The sequence below is a fragment of the Arvicola amphibius genome, chromosome 12 (assembly GCF_903992535.2).
Source record: "Arvicola amphibius chromosome 12, mArvAmp1.2, whole genome shotgun sequence".
Lineage (NCBI taxonomy): Eukaryota > Metazoa > Chordata > Mammalia > Rodentia > Cricetidae > Arvicola > Arvicola amphibius.
In genome coordinates, this window is record NC_052058.2 from 91,767,150 (window position 1) to 91,786,038 (window position 18,889).

Consider the following 18,889-nt stretch of genomic DNA (forward strand, 5'->3'; position numbering starts at 1 on the left):
AGTTTAGTCTGAGTGTTAATTCAATTAATGAGCTTTGACACTTGAGGTGCAAAAGACATTTCTTTTTATTCTATTGCTTCATTTGTTAAATGTCATTTAGAAATGGTCATTTGCTTAAACTAGTCTATTGTCTTCATGCTCATAAAATTAGTACATGGAATTTACAAGCTTCTTAATGCCAGTTTCTGAACTAATTCAATGCCTTTCTGATAGCTTAAAGTTTCAACTTCTAAGTTCCCCAGAGTGTTCCCCCATGGGATCCTCTTTAACTGAAGTTTAATGTAGCCCATCAAGGGAAGTGAGTATAAATGTCTCCCTGACTTGACTGGTTTTGAAACAGATATCCAAAGAGTCGGAGGACTTCATTGTGGAGCAGTACAAACGCCTCCGCCAGAGGGATGGCTCTGGGGTCACTAAGTCCTCATGGAGAATCACTGTGCGACAGCTGGAGAGTATGATCCGTCTCTCAGAATCAATGGCCCGGATGCACTGCTGTGACGAGGTACCATAGTCCCTCTGATAACAGAGGAATTCATGAGTTGGCTTGTAGGCATGTTTTTAACTTTGTTATGGAACCTTCCAGAACCAGTTGGTACATTCTGCCGGTGGGAAGGTTGCTGTCTTGCAGTTATGAAGTAGATAGACTGATAGTAACAGATAATCTATTCTAATCAGTAGTTGTGGAGTGCAGATAGAGGTGAGTAATCATTTATCCAGGAGAAGCATATCTCAAGCAAGTGTCCTTGGCCTTTGGCTGGGAATACAAATGTGGCAGTGACTCCTGTCTCAGAAGGAGCCTTTTTCCTTAAGGATGGTGTATCAGTGTGTGTTGGGTTTGGCTATTATTTTGATTTCTGTGTGTGCTTGGGATTAAATTTAGAACCTTGTACATGCTAAACACATTTGGCACTGATCTATACCCTTAGCTTCATGGGTTTTAAATTGCTCTTTGAGCCCTAGATTCATAGGCAAATATTAGAGTATGAGGGAGAGGATATTGGAAGCCATACATCTCTGCTTCAAACAAAGGCTTTTGTGTACTTTTATATACAAAGTTCAGTTAGAATTCAAATTTTGTCTGTGAAAGGGATGGGTAGGGTTTGAGGTCCAATTCAAGTTTGAGGTCCTCTTGAGCTCCATAGGATGTTGTCTTAAATCAGTGAAACAAAGTTTGGGCATGTAACTGAGTGGTAGAGTGCTTGTGTTGAGCCCTGGATTCAGTTCTCAGTACTGTGAAGTAAAGGCGGGGGGGTGCCAGCACTTATGAGGCGGAGACAGGCAAATCTCTTGAGTTCAAGAAGAGCCAGGACTACACAGAGAATTCTGTCTCAAAAGACTTAAAGAAAAAAAGGAAAGAAAGTGGAGCTGGGGAAATGGTTAAGAGTGCAAAAAGTGCATACTGCTGGGCTGTAGAGATGGCTCAGGTAAGAGAGCACTGGTTGCTTTTCCAGAGAGCCCAGGTTCTATTTGCAGCACCCACATGATGGCTTGCAGTTGTCTATGACTCCATTCCCAAGGGATCCAATACTTTCTTCTGGCCTCTGCAGACCACAAAGAAAAGTATGCACATAAAATGGGAAGAAAGTACACATACTGCTTTTGCAATTAAAAGCCAAGTGCCTTTATTGAAAGAGTCTGCTAAACAATTGTATTAATTTGTGTTGACCAAGGTTTCTGTCCCTCCTGTTTCTGCAGCTTTCAGTTCCAAAGAATCACACAGAGGTCTACATTAATTATAAACTATTTGGCCTATTAACTCAGGCTTCTTATTAACTTTTATAACTTATATTAGCCCATAATTCTTGTCTTTGTTAGCCACGTGGCTTGGTACCTTTTTCAGCAAGGCATTCACATCTTGCTTGTTCTGCCTCTGGGTGAAAGCTGCAGACTGAGCTTTCCTCTCCCAGAATTCTCATTGCCCTACCTCTACTTCTTGCCTGGTTGCCACACCTATACTCCTGCCTGCTACTGGCCAATCGGCATTTTATTAAATAAGTACAAGAAACAAATCTTTATAGGGTAAAACCATTGTCCTGCAGCAAATTCGTATATGACTGCAGTGGGTGAGTTAGTCTTTGTTTCGGTCAATATATGATGTTGTCAGTCATTTCAGCCATTTTGGTTAGTTAATAGTGTGGGGAGGAGCACAGTCTTCTTAGCTGTTTGGCATAAAATACCTTTTACGTGGCTAAGTTGTCTCATTACTGGGTTAGGTCCAGCCTAAACATGTGAAGGAAGCTTTTCGGCTACTGAATAAATCAATCATCCGTGTAGAAACGCCTGATGTCAATCTAGATCAAGAGGAAGAGATCCAGATGGAGACGGATGAAGGCCCAGATGGCATCAATGGTGAGGAGCTTGCTCATCACTGGTCTGTAGATAGAAACTGATTTTGCAGGATGTCATGGTACCTGTCTTAGTTTGGAATTTCATTGCTGTGAAGAGACATAACCATGGTAACTCATAAAGAAAACATTTATTTGGGGTGTCTCACTTATAGTTTCAGAGGTTTAGTTCATTATCATGATGGGGAACAGGAACATGATAGTATGCAGGCAGACATGGTGCTAGTGGCTGACAGTCCTACATCTTGCAGGCAGCAGGAAGTCGGCTGACTATCACATTGAGGGAAGGTTGAGCAAAAGAGACTCAAAGCCCACCCCCACAGTGATATACTTCTCTAACAAGGCCACACCTCCTAATAGTGCCACTCCCATTGGGGGCCATTTTCTTTCAAACCACCATAGTACCAATGCACCAGTCGATGGCTGTGAAGTAGATGTATTCAGAAGGGGAAGGCAAATGGATCTTAAATTAACTATAAACTGAAGCACAGTTAAGTAGTTATACAAAGTATATGTGCTTGAAAGAAAACATTACCCTGCACCCATGTGAAAGAGGACTAAATCCACAGTTACCATCTGATTTCCACAGACATACTATGGCATGCTCACAAGTGGCCATATACACAATGATAATTAAAAGGAGGATTAAACTTCTCAGTCACATTGAGACAGGTGAATAACAGATTGCTTTTGTTCATAACACTGCAAATTGACTAGTGGATGCAGGGGGAAATGTCATTAGGTAGGTAGCCTAAACTGTATTAAATTTATAGCCTTCTGTCTGGTTCAGCCTCTTTTTTGGAGCCTGCCCTGGAACTTGCTCTGTAGACCAGGTTGGCCGCAAACTCAGAGATCCATCTGCCTCTGCCTTCTGTTTTAAAATTTAAAATTGGGTTTAAAATTGTGTGCCACCATGCCTTGCTGCCAATCAAATATCATTAAAGTCTCTGACCTCCATCCCTAATATTCCTCCCAAGTCAGTTGTCTTCACTAATAGGATATTAATTTGTTCCAAATTTATTTATTAAATGATTGTTTTCTGAAGTTCATGTTAAGCTTAAGGAGTTTGTGCCTGAATGCTAGATGAGGGCATGTTGAAGGCACAAAGACAAGAATTGGGTGGTTACTTCTTTCCTTAGGTCATGCTGACAGCCCAGCCCCTGTGAATGGGATCAACGGTCCCAGTGAAGATGCCCATCAGGAACCTGTTTCCAAGCCCTCCCTGAGGCTGGGCTTCGCTGAGTACTGCCGAATCTCTAACCTCATTGTGCTCCACCTCAGGAAAATGGAAGAAGGTGAGTATGTGCCCTACACTGTGTACTTGCTGTCATTCTTACATGCTATTTCTGCCACTTCTGATGTTAAGCATTGTGTTCTATCAGGAAAGATGGTCATTTATGTTGACTTACAGATCATTCCTGTTCGTGTATTTATGAGATTGAAGCAGAATCTTTAGATCTGATCATATAAAGAACATAACATTTTTGCAGGTGAAATTACAATAGTTGTTTTCTTCCCATCAAATGGTCTCTCCTTTACAAGCAAGTTGAACTCAACAAATCTATATGGCTACCACAAATGTGATAAAATCCTCCTCTGCCCATCAGTATCGGCTACTGGAACACTGGCCCAGTTCTTACCCTTGACTGGTTGCTGTGATTATCAGTTTCACCATTCTCCAGTTAGCTGTGGGCAGGAGGAAAACAATCATCTGTTAGAGTTATAGTTGATTCTTTTTGTGTATGGGTGCACATGGAAATCAAAAGGGCATTTGGAACCGTCCGAGCAAGAGTTAGAGTGGGTTGTGAGCTGCCCAATGTGTGTGCTCGGGACTGAACAGTTCCAAGGATAACTCTGGTAGCTTTTAGGCTTCTTTCATCATGCAAAAATCTAATCTGTGCTGGAGACTTTCACAGCTGATTTCACCTAATACTTGAAAGAAATTGATTCGGAAGTAGATTCTGACTGGGTGTGACAGCCTACACTTTTAGTCCTCCTAGCACTCAGCAGAGGCAGGTTTAAAACCTGGTCTACATAGTGGGCTCCAAGCCAGCCAAGGCTATATTGTGAGAAGACCCCCATCTCAAAAGAACAAAAAAAAAAAAAAAAAAGAAGTACTCTGAAGAGGAGCTTACAGTTACACCTGATTTTATATCTTTTGTGTGTGTGTAGTACTAAGGATTGAACCCAGTTCTTGGTACTTGTTAAGCACATGTTCTAAACCAAAGCCATAACTCTTGCATCTTAATTTGCAGTTTCTATAAAAAAAAAAAACTAAGGGTTTTTTTTTTATTGTTTTGTTGTTATTGTTGCATGTGTGTGTTTGTGCGCGTGCATGTGCCATGAATTAGCAATGCATTTTGTTAAATATTAGTTCTTTTAAATGTGTTTTTGTTGTAGAGGAGGATGAATCAGCATTAAAGAGGAGTGAGCTTGTTAATTGGTACCTGAAGGAAATCGAGTCAGAAATAGACTCTGAAGAGGAGCTCATAAATAAAAAGAGGATCATAGAGAAGGTTGTTCATCGCCTAACACACTACGTATGTATCCATTGCCTGGGCTCCAGGGTAGGGGGGCGGGGGCTATATCAGCAGGTTGTAGTGTAGGCTTTTTGATGAATTTGTGTATTTTGAATTATTGGGGTTTTGTGGTTAAGGAGAATTAACAGCAAGGAAGGTACATCTTTTCCTAAAATAAGCAGGATTTAGGTAAAAACTGAACAAGTAGCTTTTGAATCTTATTTTGTGGTGTCTTTCACTGTGCTGGCATTGAATCCTGGGTTTGCATGTGCTGGTCAGCCTTAGGTCTATGCTGTGTCTATAGCCCCTGTGTGGTGCTGTATTCACCCTTTGTTTTCACCCTGCCCACTCCATTCACACACTGCTGTCTGGTAAGTTCTCAGCCAGGTCTCTAGCATCACCTGTTTCATCTTCCTCAATCCAGTAAACAGTCTTGTTTGAAGTTATTCCGTTTTATTTGGCAGAAATTGTTTAGGGGCTGGGAAAGAAGAGGGCAGATAACGTGTTCTACATTTATTATTACTTGATCATAGAGAAAATTTCCAGGTAAATTATGTTTAAATGTTTTGTTGTTTGTTTACTTGGAGATTGTGTCTTACTGTGAAGTCTAGGCTAGCCTAGAATTCAAGGTCTTTGTGCCTTAGCCACCTGAGTGGTGGTATTACAAGGTGTATACTACCATAGCATCTTTAATCCATTGTTAGTCCAGTTAGAAATAAAATCAATCTAGCCTGTGAGAGGCCCTGTGTATATCTCATAAATATAAATAAGAGCTGGAGAGATGGTTCAGTGGTGATGAGCATGCAGTGTGCTCCCTGAGCACCCGGGTCTGATTTGCGGCACCACATCAGGTGCCTAAGAACTCTTCAGAATAAATTGGTTAAAAAAAAAAAAGAAAAGAAAAAGGAAAAAGAAGAATAGAATCTTGCTGATGACACACACACTTAAAATCCCAGCACTCAAGTGACTAAGGGCAGGAAAATTGTAAGTTTCGGGCCAGTCTGGCTGCATAGACTATCTCAGAAAGTGGGAGGGGAGTGAATGAAAAGGGCTTATGGGCAGTAATTAAAAATTAACTGGTAACAGTAAATGAAACTAAAACAGATTTAGATATTAGAGAATTTTATACAATTGTATAATCTTAAAATTCAAGCAGTTTCCTTTTTTGAAGTTACATCAACAAGCATTTAATAAAATGTAAAGGATATCTTATTAAAATCACAGTACCCGCCGAGTGTCTTAGTTTTCTGGCAGTTCTAAGTAAAGGCCAGCATCCTATAAGAATGGAGCTGAGAACACTGGTATGGTTTTACGGGATGGTTCCGGTCCAAGGGCTTTCGGACAGGAAACGAGAGAATGTAAGTAGCAGACATTTAGAAGAGTTGGACTGAAGACAAGCTGTTCCACAGGATCACGTTCTGATTGAGCTTACCCAGGCTGGACTGAAAGGCTCCACCGAAGAAAGCGAGAGCTATGAGGAAGACCCCTACTTGGTAGTCAACCCTAACTACTTGCTTGAAGATTGAGATATTGAAGGTAACTATACACAAGGACTTGTGGTGCCCTACCTCTGCACAAGAGCCAGGTGACACTCAAGAGAGACAGTTTCTGGAGTGATGTTTTGAGGAGTGAGAGCTGAATTCATGGCCCTGTGAGCCTCCTACTGGGACAGGCTTCAGCACTTTGTGCTTCTTTTCCTATTGAAGTCAGAACCCAATCATGTTCTTTCTGTAAGACCTTTGTCTTCGTGTTTAGGAAAGCCTGCTGCTTTTGTCATATACATATCTGGAAATTGCCTTCTATTTCCAACTACTGCTTTTATTCATGAAAATAAAATAACTTGTTCTGCAGTTGTTTGTTGGATTCATTTGTACTCTTGATTATTACCTCCCTTTCCATGAGTTTCTTGTGGTAAAGAGGCCTTGGAGGTGAGTTTCTGAAGTTAATTTCAGTGTTGGTTTGGGGGTGTTTCTTTGTGTGTGGGGGGGGTTGTTTATTTTGCTTTTTTTGAGTGGCAGGGGTATGGGGTCCCAAGTAGCCTGTCTTGAATGCTTGATCCTTTTGCTTTAACTTGAGTGCTGGGATTGTAGGTGTGGCATTACATCTGGCTTTTGGTATAAAGACTGTTACCATTTACTCAGTACTGATTTTTCTGTCCTAAGGGTAATTTTTTTGGTAATAATTTTTCTTTTTAGAAGAAATAGATCATTTTTTAATTAAATTTATTTGTTTGGTTGGGGTATGCATGTTGTGGCATCTGTGTACAAATCCCAAGAGAAATTGTAGATAATAAATCTTTCCTGGCACGTGGGATTTCCTAGATTGTACTTCAGTCATCAGGATTGACTTCATTTGTTTGCCAACAGAGACCGGGGTTGTTATTTTTGTTTATTTGTTTTTTGTTTTGTTTTGTTTTTTGAGATAAGGCTGACCTTGAACTTCTGTATATCCACCTGCCTCTGCCTTCTGAGTGCTAGGACTGAAGTCTTGGCACTACCATCCAGCTAGAGAGCAACCTTTTATGTTATATAAGAGGTCTAAGTAGCTTGAGCCAGCAGATGTGTTTTAGTGTGTCTGTAGTCTCACCTCCTAGGTAGCTAAGGCAGACAAATCATAGACTGGATTTTATCTCAAAGGGGTGGTTGGTAATAGAGAGTTCCAGACCATCCATAACTACAGAGTTAAAAGGGACTAGGGAGAAAGCCCCGTCAGTGAAGTGTTTAAAGGCCTGTCTTACAGTTACTGTTGCTGCGATGAAACACTATGACCAGAAAGCGAGTAGGGGAGCAAAGGGTTTATTTGACTTACACCTCTAGAGCACTGTTCACCAAAAGTTTTTAGGGTAGGAATCAGGAGGCAAAGGCCATGGGTGGGTACTGATTGTTATGGTTTTGGTCCCTGTCCCTTTAAGAGACAAGCCACGCCCATTCCCTCCCCATCCACTGAGGCAGGCTGATCTTCAGCTTCCGGCCTGAGCTCACTCTTTTTTCCATCTTCCTCTCGGAGAGGCAGCTTGTATCTCCCTGCCTGAGACCAGCCACTGCTCCGGGACCGGCAGCCATCTCTGCCTGGGACTAGCTGCTCCCAGAGCCCACTGCCTGCCACCACATGGGCCTCCACCACTGCTCAGGCCGCCGCTCTAAGACCGGCAGCCTCTGCCTGGGACTGGCTGCTCGCAGGGCCCACTGTCTGCCGCCACATGGCCTGCTACCACCATTTGGGACTTCATAGCATTTTTAAAAGAACACAACACTGATTAGCTTACTTCCCATGGCTTACTTACTTAGCCTTAGAACCTAGGAGTACCAGCCCAGGGTGGCATCACCCACAATGAACTGGGCCCTTTCCCATAAATTATTAAAAAGAAAATGCTTCGCCGGGCGGTGGTGGCGCACGCCTTTAATCCCAGCACTCGGGAGGCAGAGGCAGGCGGATCTCTGTGAGTTCGAGGCCAGCCTGGTCTACAAGAGCTAGTTCCAGGACTGGCTCCAAAGCCACAGAGAAACCCTGTCTCGAAAAAAAAAAAAAAAAAAAAAAAAAAAAAAAAAAAAAAAAAAAAGAAAGAAAGAAAGAAAGAAAATGCTTCATAGTCCTTACTGCAGCCCTATCTAATAATCTAATAGAGACATTTTCTCAGTTGAGGCTTCCTATCTGCTGACTTGAGCTTGTGTGAAGTTGACATAAAACTAGCAGGTACAGCGCCCATGCAAAATATCTGGGGATATAATTTCTTTGTTGGAGAGGTAGAAACAGGCAGAGTCCCTGGGGCCTGATACCATACTTGGCAAGTTCCAAGCCAGTGAGAGACCTGAGTTTTTTCTTTTTTGTTTGTTTTTGATTTTTTTAAAGTTGAATGGCACCCAAGGAATAGGACTAGTAATGCACAGATTTACTCACAGGCAAAACATTAATCCACACGATTTGGTTTTAGGGTTTTTTTTGAGTCAGGCTTACTCTGGAACCCTGGCTGTCCTGGAACCTTATTCTAGATTAGGCTGGCTTTGAACTCAGATCAGCTTGCCTCTGCCTACCAAGTGCTAGAATTAAAGACATGGGACACTTGCCTGGCTAAATTTTAGTTTTAAATTAAAATTAAAAGATGTTGAGATAGCTTAACAGCTAAAGACTCTTGCCATGCAGCCTAGCTCAATCCCTCAACCACGGTGAAAAGCAAGCCCTCTACAAAGTTGTCTCTGACTTCCTCATGTTATGCTGCTGCACATATGTACAGTAATAATTGAGTTATACAGACTAGAGAAATATGCAAATAAAGCTGGCCAGCGGTGGCGCACGCCTTTAATCCCAGCATTTAGGAGGCACAGGCAGGCGGATCTCTGAATTTAGAGGACAGCCAGGGCTACACAGTGAATTCCTCTCTCAAAAAAGAAAGAAAAATACTTAAGTAGGCTTCTTGTGGTTTCTATGTGTGTAAAGACAGTCTCATTAAGGAGTCCTGTGTGTTGTGTGTGTGTTTAAAGACGGTATTACTATGTAGTTCTGGCTGGCCTGGAACTCACTGCCTGTCTCCCCAGTAGTAGGATTAAAGGAATGTACCACCATACCTGACTTCACATGTACCTTTAGAGACACTTGAAAACTCTTCACCATATTTTAAGGTGGTTATGAAAACTTGATAGTTGGTTTTTTTTTTTTTTTTCAAGACAAGGTTTATGTAGTCCTGGCTGTCCTGGAATTCATTACATAGACCAGGCTGGCTCAAGATCTGCCTGCCTCTGCCTCTCAAGAGCTGGGATTAAAGGTATGTGCCACCATTACCTGGTTTGAAAACTTCATAGTTTTTATATTGGCTTTTGAGGTAGCTCAGTTGTTAAAATACTTCTTTACCCTCAAACACATGGAACTGAGTATGGAAAGTAAATAAAATAAACTTGGATATGGTAGTGTATATTTGTAATCTCTGCCCTGGGGAAGAAGAGTTGCAGATGCTGGTGTTGCCAGGCAGCCTAGCCTAGTAGATCACTCCCAACCCAGTGAAGGACTCAGCTTGAAAATAAAAAGTGGACCTGCTAGACCAGCAGATAAAAAACTTGTACAAGCCTGAGGACCTGGGTTTGATCCCCAGGACAAACATGGGAGAGTCCCAACTGATCTCATCTGTGATGCCTGACCAAAGCTGCCCCCCACCCTCCACATGAATACACATCACATAATAACATGTACATATGTATATAAAGAAGGGTTGCTTCCCACTTTTACAAGATTTTTTTATGTGTGTGAGTGTTTTTGCTTGCATATATGTATATGTACCATGCTGCTCTGGTGCCTATGGTCAGAGGAGGGCTTCAGATTTCCTGGTGACTCACCACTTGGATGCTAGAAAGCAAACCTGGGTCCTTTGCTGAAGCAGCAGGTGCTCCTAAATCACTGAGCGTCTTTCCACTCCTATCCCGTTTTGTTTGTCTGAACTTTGGTTTTTCTAGGTGGTCTTAGAAGCTCTGACTGGCCTAAAACTCACAAATCCACTTACTTCAGCCTCCTTAGTGCTGAGTTAAAGATAGGCATCACCATTCCTATTGTGCCCCCCCTCCTATCACTGCCTACCGATTGCTGTAGTTAAAGGCCACCACTGCTGGACTGTGTTCCTGTTTTCACAGAGAGGGGTTCATTTTTCTTGTGTCAAATTTCATCTGCTTTGCTCAGGAATTTTCGACTTCCTGTCCTTGTATGAAGTTTGTTGGTGTAACCTTCATTCCTAAGAGGGAGACCTACAACCCCGTTCCTATGTCTAGAGAACAGTTTGAACAGGGAAGCCCATGGAGTTAGGATTTCCCCTGGAATTCCATGCAGCCTTGGGGTAGGGCAAGAACAAAAGCTGAAACTGAGTTCTAGTCAGGGAGGGAGCTTGTCTTCCCGGAAGGAACTACACACAGGCACACAGGACAACACTTCTCTGACCGCCCTGCAGGAGAAACTCAATGGTCAGTGAGGGGCAGGGCCACACCTTGACCAGAACTGCTGAGCTGTGCCCTTTATTTAACCTTAAACCTCATGGACTGGAGAGATGCGCAGTGGTTAAGAAGGCTGCAGCTCAGCAGAGGACCCGGTTTGATTCCCAGCATCTATATGGTGACTCAGAACCATGTATAACTCCAGTTCCAGGGGATCTGACACCGTCTTCTAGCCTCTGAGGCTACCTGGCATGCATGTGATGTTTCTCTGTGTTGCCATACCTGTCATGGAACTCACTTAATAGACCAGACTGGCCGGGAACTCAAGAAGTTCCTGGGTGCTGAGATTAAAGACATGTCACCACTGCCTGGCAATAAATCTAAAAAAAAAGAAAATTAGCAAAACTCATGTAGGGACTGTCAAGATAGCCCTAGAAGTTCAGCATACCTCTTTTTTCTTTCCATTCTGTCCACACTGAATAATTCTTTGTGTTTTTTCAGTGTTACATGTCTGGCATAACATCTCGTGGTATTTAAATTTTTAAATATTAGTGCAGAGGAGATGGTTCAGTTGGTAAAGTGTTTGCTGTACACCAATAGGGACCTGAGTTGATGCTTAGTGCTCTTGCAGAACACCAGATGTGATGACACAGCTGTAATTCTTCACTGAAGAGGCTGGGACAGGCAGCTCCCTAGGGCTCACAATCGGGGAAGACACCCAAGATCTACCTCTGGCCTCCACATGTTTGTGCACACACAAGTTCGTGAACATGTATACAGAAACAAAACTTTTTTTTCTGATTACATTGGTTGAACCAAGTTCTAATTTAATGATCATAGATAACACGGTTAAATATTGTGTGGATAATCACTGTATTTTATAGCCTCGTCAGTGTTATAAGGTGTGGATTCTTTCCACATGCTTCTAACAGATCCTTGAACATGGATCTGCCCTGGACAGCACTCTTCCTGAGCGCTGTCCTCCTGAGTCTTTCATGCCAGGGGACTGACCTGGAACCCGACAGAAATTTTATTTCAGCCGCTGGTCCTCTGACAAATGACTTAGTGCTTAACCTGAGCCATCCACTGGGAACCCAGGGCTCCGGTTTTGGACCTGGTAGCAAGGACTTCTCCGACTGCCAGCAGCCATTGCCCTCTTTGCTGCCACAGTACTTGAGCAGTCTTCGTGCCAGTCAGGTCACCCATTACAAAGTACTTCTATCATGGGCACAGCTTCTCCCAACGGGAAGCCCCAAGAATCCAGACCAGGAAGCGGTGTGGTGCTACCGACAACTCCTGCAGTCCCTGAAGGCTGCCCAGCTTCAGCCCATGGTGGTCCTGGGCCACCAGACGCCACCCACCCGCGGCACCATCCAGAGGGACAAGGACTTTGCTGACCTCTTTGCCGACTATGCCACGTTCGCCTTCCAGTCCTTTGGGGACCTTGTTGAGATCTGGTTCACCTTCAGCGACTTGGAGAAAGTGATCATGGATCTTGCCCCCGAGGGTTCGAAAGCGTCTGCTCTGCAAACCCTCAGCAATGCCCACAGGAAAGCCTTTGAAGTTTACCACAGAGAGTTCTCTTCTCAGGGTGAGTACACACGGACATAGCCCGGCAGCAGCCCTCACCACCCTCCTCTGTTTGCTTCTTAGGCAGGAACTGATGTCTCTCCCATCTCTGCCTTTCCAAGAGACCCCAGATCTCAGCATTGGTGAGAATCCGTTCCCAAAGGGGACAAAGATATAAACACACAGCATTTGTCTGAAACACCTTTTCTCTTCCTTTGAGATAGTGTCTCTTGTAGTCCAAGCTGGCTCACTGTGAGGTCAGAAGATAAGTTTGAACCTCGGATCCTCCCAAATTCACATCCTGAGTTCCAAGATGACAGACACCCCACCACAACCAGTTTTATGCAGGGCTGGGGCTTGTGCAAGCCAGGCAAGCGCTCTAACCACTGAGCCATATCCTTAGCTCCTGAAAATTGTGTGTCTGTCTGTGCATGTGTGATTATGTTTTTATTTTAGATATGTGGGTGTTTTTTCCACATGTTTGTCTGAGCACCATGTGCATGCCTGAGCCCTCAGATCCCCTGGAACTGGAGTTACAGAGGGCTTGAATTGCCATGTGGGTGCCAGCAATCAGGCCAGGGACCTCTGGAAGAGCAGCCTGTGCTCTTAATGCTGAGCCATCTCTCCAGTCCTTGAAAACTATCTTCTAGACCCTTCCTCAGGGTCAAGTCTGTGCAACTGTCTTTCTCTGCCCTTCCTTGAAGAGAAGTTTATAAAGTCAGGATTCCTCCCACATTCTTCTAACGGCTCCTTGAACCTGGAGTTGCCTTGGATAGAGAGTGCTGTCCTGAGTCTCTACAAGGAGACCCAACTGTGGTTCCCCTTCTCTTATGGAAACAAGCGTGTATCTTTTAGTTGGAGCTTACAGTGCATCAAGCGAGGCAAAGATAAATAATAACACACCGATGCGTAATGAGAAAACTGTGATTTGTAAATGTACAATGGAGACTAAAGCTAAAACCTTGCCCACGAGAGGCAAGTGCTCTACAACTGTACTGACTTATTTTTACTAGGAGCAGAGTATATCGCAGCGACTTGTGCTGCGTGTACATCCTACCACCTTCTGATCATTCCTTTTGATACGGCCTTCAAATTGAAATTAGCCAGGTGTGGTGGTACACACCTGTAAATCTAGCGCTTGAAAGACTGAGTGTGAGGATTGTAAATTCAAACTCAGCCTGATGTGCAGATCTCTATGAGTTCAAGACCATCTAGACCCTAGGAAGGGTATAGAAGAAAAGAGATAAACAATGAAGCCAGTGTTTTAAAATAGCAGCTTTTTTTTAAGACTTTAAAGAATAATGCTGTTTACACCATTGCCACAATGTTGCTGTTTTATCCTTTTTTAAATGATAGAAATTTTTGATATACAATATGAATATGAAGAAGTTAGCTTTTATCTGGTCATAGTGCCCAAGTCTTTAATCCCAGCACTTGGAGGCAGAGACAGGTGGATATCTGAATTTGAGGATCTACAGAGTGTGTTCCAGGATAGCTTGGGTTACACAGAGAAAGCTTGTCTCAAAAAACAAACAAATCAAAATTTAAATGAGCACTGTGGTTGAGTGCTTGCGTAGCAGAGTGCTTGCCATGCATACAGGAAGCCCTGGGTTCCAATTCCTGCATTGCATGAACCGGGCATAGTGACACATGTCTGTAAGCCAAGCACCGAGAAGGTGGAAGCAGGATGACCAGAAGTTTAAGGTCGCCTTGATACACATGAGATCCTGACTCATAAATTAATTAGTTAGCTAAAATGATACAAGTAAAATGAGCAGCAAGGACTGAGAATGTAGTTATTAAGTCTGTAGACCACTTAATGGTCTACATTTGATTTGTACATGTGTGGAGCCCTGTGCTGTATTTCCATCAAAGCTTAACTGAGGAGATGGAAGCCAGAGGAATGACAGCTTAAGGTCATCCTCAGTTGCATAGCTAGTTCAAGGCCAACCTGGGCAAGAAACAGGGTCAAAAAGAAAGAAAGAAAGAAAGAAAGAAAGAAAGAAAGAAAGAAAGAAAGAAAGAAAGAAAGAAAGAAAGAAAGAAAAGAAAGGAAAAGAATCCCTCTACGCTTAGACAGGGTCTCACTGTCTAGTGCTGGCTGTCCTTGAACTTATTGTATAGACCAGCCTAGCTTTAACTCTCAGAGATCTACCTGACTCTGCCTTCCAAATGTTGGGATTGAAGGTGTGTGTCACACCTGGCCACTTAAGAACAACAGGATGAGCCGGGCGGTGGTGGTGCACGCCTTTAATCCCAGCACTCGGGAGGCAGAGGCAGGCGGATCTCTGTGAGTTCGAGGCCAGCCTGATCTACAAGAGCTAGATCCAGGACAGGCTCCAAAGCCACAGAGAAACCCTGTCTCGAAAATCAAAAAAAAAAAGAACAACAGGATGCAGAAGCTAGATAGGCCAATGATCTCAACACTCAGGAGGATTATGTATTTGAGGCCAGCCTGCGACAGCATAGTGAGACCTTACCTCTAGTCCCACCCCCAATAAAAGGCTAAGGACTTTAGTAGACATCTACAATGAAGATATGGAATGGACAAATAGATACAACAACAAGAAAATCCCCATGAAATATCAATAACCATTAGAGAAATGCAAATGAAAACCATAATGATTGTCCACTTCCTACCTATTATGATGGCTATGAGCAGACCTTGATGGGGACCTGGAGGAACTGCAAGGTTGTACAATGGTGCAGCAGCTATGGAAGAAGAGTGGGAATGCTGATGCACACACAGCTAACACCAGGAACCCTACCCCACTGTAAACAACAGCCGATGGAAGAGTTGACACTGGCAGCTCATCATTGAGTTGTACGTTTTGAAAGGCTGAACATGGGCTGGGAACACACTTTAGGATAATTCTTGGTATCCTGCCTTTTCCAAGTGCTCTCTGTATATAGGTTTTGATTCAAACAACAAAATAGTCTCTTAGCCATGCATAGTGGCACATGAATTTAGTGCAAACACTCGGGAGGCAGAGACAAGCAGACCTCAGTAAGTTCAAGGCCAGCTGACTTCCAGCACAGCCAGGGTCACAAAGTGAGACATTGACTAACAAAATCTGAATAAAAACCAATCTAGTCTCTTAGTGAGATACTGTATTTTTAGCCACTTTTTTTTTTTCTGAAGTCTGTCAGTTGCTAAAGAGAAGTCATGGTGGTCCTGATCTATCCCTTCAGAAGCTCAGCCCTCCCTCAACTACTGCTCTTTCCGGTTTGGTTCCAGGAGGGAGGCTCTCTGTGGTCCTGAAGGCTGAAGATATTCCCGAGCTCCTGCTATCCCCATCCTCGGCTGCACTCACCAAGGTAGATGCAGCATCTGTAATGCCTAGGGTGAAAGGTGATTGTGTTTATTTATTCTGAGATGAGGCCGGTGTAAGAGAAAAAGAGCTCGAGGCTGCTCAGCGACAGTGGCACGGGTGTTTAGTCAACCTGAGAAGGGCTGCCACCAGAGAAGACCAGACTGAACTTCCTCCACGGCCTAGGGTTTTTATCAGGGATGGGGAGGAGGGTTGGTCAAAGGGCAGAGGGTGGGTTTGGCCAGGGTTGTTGTTAATCTAGGACATACAAGAATGCTACTTGTGCTGACTTCACCACACTGACTTAGGGAAATTGGAACTGTTAGTCTCATGAGTGGGGCAGGGGTGGAGTTGGTTCTTAGGCTATGATTAATCACAGAGAACGGGGTGCTATTCAGGCCAGAATGGGGGTGTCTCCAAGGTGGATGGTCATGCTCTTGTTCCCTCAGTCTCACTATGTAGGTCAGGAAGCCTCGAACTCACAGAAACGCCTGCCTCTGCTTCCCAAGATGCTGGGATTAACAGTGCACACCAGCATGCCTGGCTAAATTGTGATTTGCTAAAGTGAGATTTGTTTGCTTTTTTTGCTTTTATTATTATTAGTTTTAAACTTTTGAGTTAGGGTCCTATGTATCCCAGAGTATTCAGAAGATTATCTTGAACTTGTGAGCCTCCTGCCTCCAGCTCCTGAGTGCTACATCCTGATTACAGGCATGCCACACACACACCTGGGTGATGCAGTGCTCTTGTTGAATTTTGTGGATGTGGGCAAGTACTTGGCTAACCAAGCTACAAACCCGGCCCTGGTTTACATCTCTATAAACTCTTCTAAACAGTATCCATTCCCAAGATTTGTAGCTAACTTCAAAGGAAATAGGCCTGGCTCTTGATTTGTCATGTTTTAGCCTAGCTCCATTAAGAAACCAGAGTTCAGACAGGCATGGTGTCACATGCCTGCAATCTCAGCACTTAAGAGGCAGAAGCAGGAGGATCTTTTTGACTTTGGGGCAAGCCTAGGCTACCTAGTGAGTTGTAGACCAAGCAGATACATACTGAGACTCTGTGTCTAACAAAATAAAGCAAATATATTTCTGGGACCCACATAGTCTACACATACTCACACAGAGAGAAAAATGTATCAAGGTGCTAAGACTCAGGTGTCCCCACCATTTCCTCCAGTAACTGTTATTTATTTACTCACTCCTTTATTTGCTTATTCATTTTGTTTTTGAGACAGGGCCACATATATCTCAGGCTAGCCTAAGTCACTGTATAGCTGAGGATGACCTTGAACTCCTGATCTTCCTGAGTCTACCCCCCACCCCCAAGTTCTGGCTTATAGGCATGAACCACCATGCCTGGTTTCCATCATGCTAGGGTGGAACCCAGGCCTTTGTGGATGCTAGGCAAATATCCCTACTGGACCACATCCCCAGCCCAGGGTCTCTACAGGTCGAAGCTAATAGTTGCCAGTGGGGAAAGAGCACCTCAGGAGAGAGGGGAGCCCAGATAAGAGCCTCCTATTGGGGTACACTCTTTTTTTTTAATTTTTATTTTTTGAGACAGGTTTCTCTGTGTAGCCTTGGCTGTCCTGGAACTCAGTTTGTAGACCTGATTTGCCATGAACTCACAGAGATCCACCTGCTTCGGCCTCACGAGTGCTGAGATTAAAGGCATGTGCCACCACTGCTTGTATTTGGAGGACACTTTTATGTGGTTGTTAACAGTAAGGAGAATTTTTCTGGAAATATAAGAAACAGAAAAGGAGGGAAACCAGTGAAGGTAGGGATGATGTAAAATGGTAGGAATCCAGCACCAGCATAGGATAGACACCGGGCAAAGCAGGAGTCTAGAGCCAGAGCCGAGAGAGGTACACACAAAGGAGGCCAATAGAAAACCCTATGGGTTTGCACTTCCCAGAAGGAAAACACACACTGTCCTCCTGGGTTTAACCCTGAGCTTTGTGCTGCATGCATGGGGCGAGATACCAGTTCAAAGGCTGTTACAGGACAAGGAATTATTATTATTATTTTTGCTTGTACAAGGATTTTTATGATCAGCCCTTTGGTCTCTTGATAGCAAATATCACTCTGTTAATTAATTTAGATGGCATCTAGTCAGCAAGAGATTTATTTATTCAGAATCTTATCAGAGCTACTTTTCAAGTTCCTGAGCTGTCAGATGTGAAATCTGGTGGACACTGGGGATCACTTGATAGGAAGGCACTGGGGAGCCAGTGAGGGTTGGGTGCTAGAGCACTGGACACTTGGCTCTCAATTGGAGCCTGACCTGTGAACAGCTGACCTGTGGGAGGGAAGGGCAGTGATGACCTCGTGAGATTCCAGCCAAGAGAGCAACAACGTGGCCAGCCAGGCATACTGAGGCAGGTGTGTGTGTGTGTTTGCACATGTGTGACTCATTGTGCTGTGTTCCCATGTTTAGATCCTGAATTTAAAATTCTTCTAGCATATGTAAGCCAGAGACCAGGCAGAATCCTTTGTCTTCTACTTTGATTGTTTTTCTCTGTGTGTGCATGTGTGCACTAACTAATGTATTACATGTGTGTGCATGTGCACTAACTAATGTATTATATGTGTGTGCATGTGTGCACTAACTAATGTATTATATGTGTGTGCAGGTGCACTAACCTGCTCATCTGTGAGGCTAACATTGGGTATCTATCTTCTGTCACTTTCTACCCCTCTCCCTTTTCTGGTATCAGGGTCTCAGTCTCTCTGAAACTGGAAGCACACTGATTCCACAAGAGTAACTGTCCAGGGAACTCCCAGGACCTGCTTATCTCCATCTTTCAGCATTAGGGTTAAAGACATACTCTTGGGATTAACATGGTAACGCGTGTTTAGTCTCACTACTCAGGAGGCAGATGCGTGGAGATCCCTAGGAGTTCAAGGCCAACCTAGCATACGTAATGAATTCTAGACCAGCGAAAGACTGCACAGAAAACAACAACAAAAGACATGCTCGTGGATTTGAGATAAATACTGGGCATCAGAAATCATAGAAAGAAATTACTGAATGAGCCCAGTAACCAGCCCATTCCTTTCTTTTCTTTCTTTTTTTCTTTTTTTTTTCTTTTTCAACACGGGGTTTGGGTTCTCTGTGTAGCCCTGGCTGTAACTCTTACTGTGCGGGCCAGAGCACCCTCACACTCAGATATCCACACTGTGCAGGCCAGAGTACGCTCACACTCAGATATCCACCTGCTCCTCTCTTTC

At 43.7% G+C, this 18,889-nt stretch overlaps 2 protein-coding genes across 3 annotated transcripts in view; both read left to right on the forward strand.

Annotated features, from left to right (window-relative positions):
* Positions 1-6,714, forward strand: part of Mcm6 (minichromosome maintenance complex component 6) — a 32,265-nt gene extending 25,551 nt beyond the window's left edge. For both annotated transcript variants that reach the window (XM_038349278.1, XM_042056052.1), the window contains exons 13-17: positions 341-502; positions 2,214-2,349; positions 3,485-3,640; positions 4,746-4,885; positions 6,274-6,714. In XM_038349278.1, the coding sequence (XP_038205206.1) occupies positions 341-502; positions 2,214-2,349; positions 3,485-3,640; positions 4,746-4,885; positions 6,274-6,390 (711 nt within the window). In that variant the 3' untranslated portion in view covers positions 6,391-6,714. The remainder of the gene's footprint in view (positions 1-340; positions 503-2,213; positions 2,350-3,484; positions 3,641-4,745; positions 4,886-6,273) is intronic.
* Positions 6,715-11,715: 5,001 nt separating this feature from the next.
* The window catches only part of LOC119827814 (lactase-phlorizin hydrolase-like), a 35,681-nt gene continuing 28,507 nt past the window's right edge, over positions 11,716-18,889 (forward strand). Inside the window, exons 1-2 of the mRNA XM_038349720.1 lie at positions 11,716-12,364; positions 15,581-15,660. Coding sequence (XP_038205648.1) covers positions 11,716-12,364; positions 15,581-15,660 — 729 coding nt within the window. The remainder of the gene's footprint in view (positions 12,365-15,580; positions 15,661-18,889) is intronic.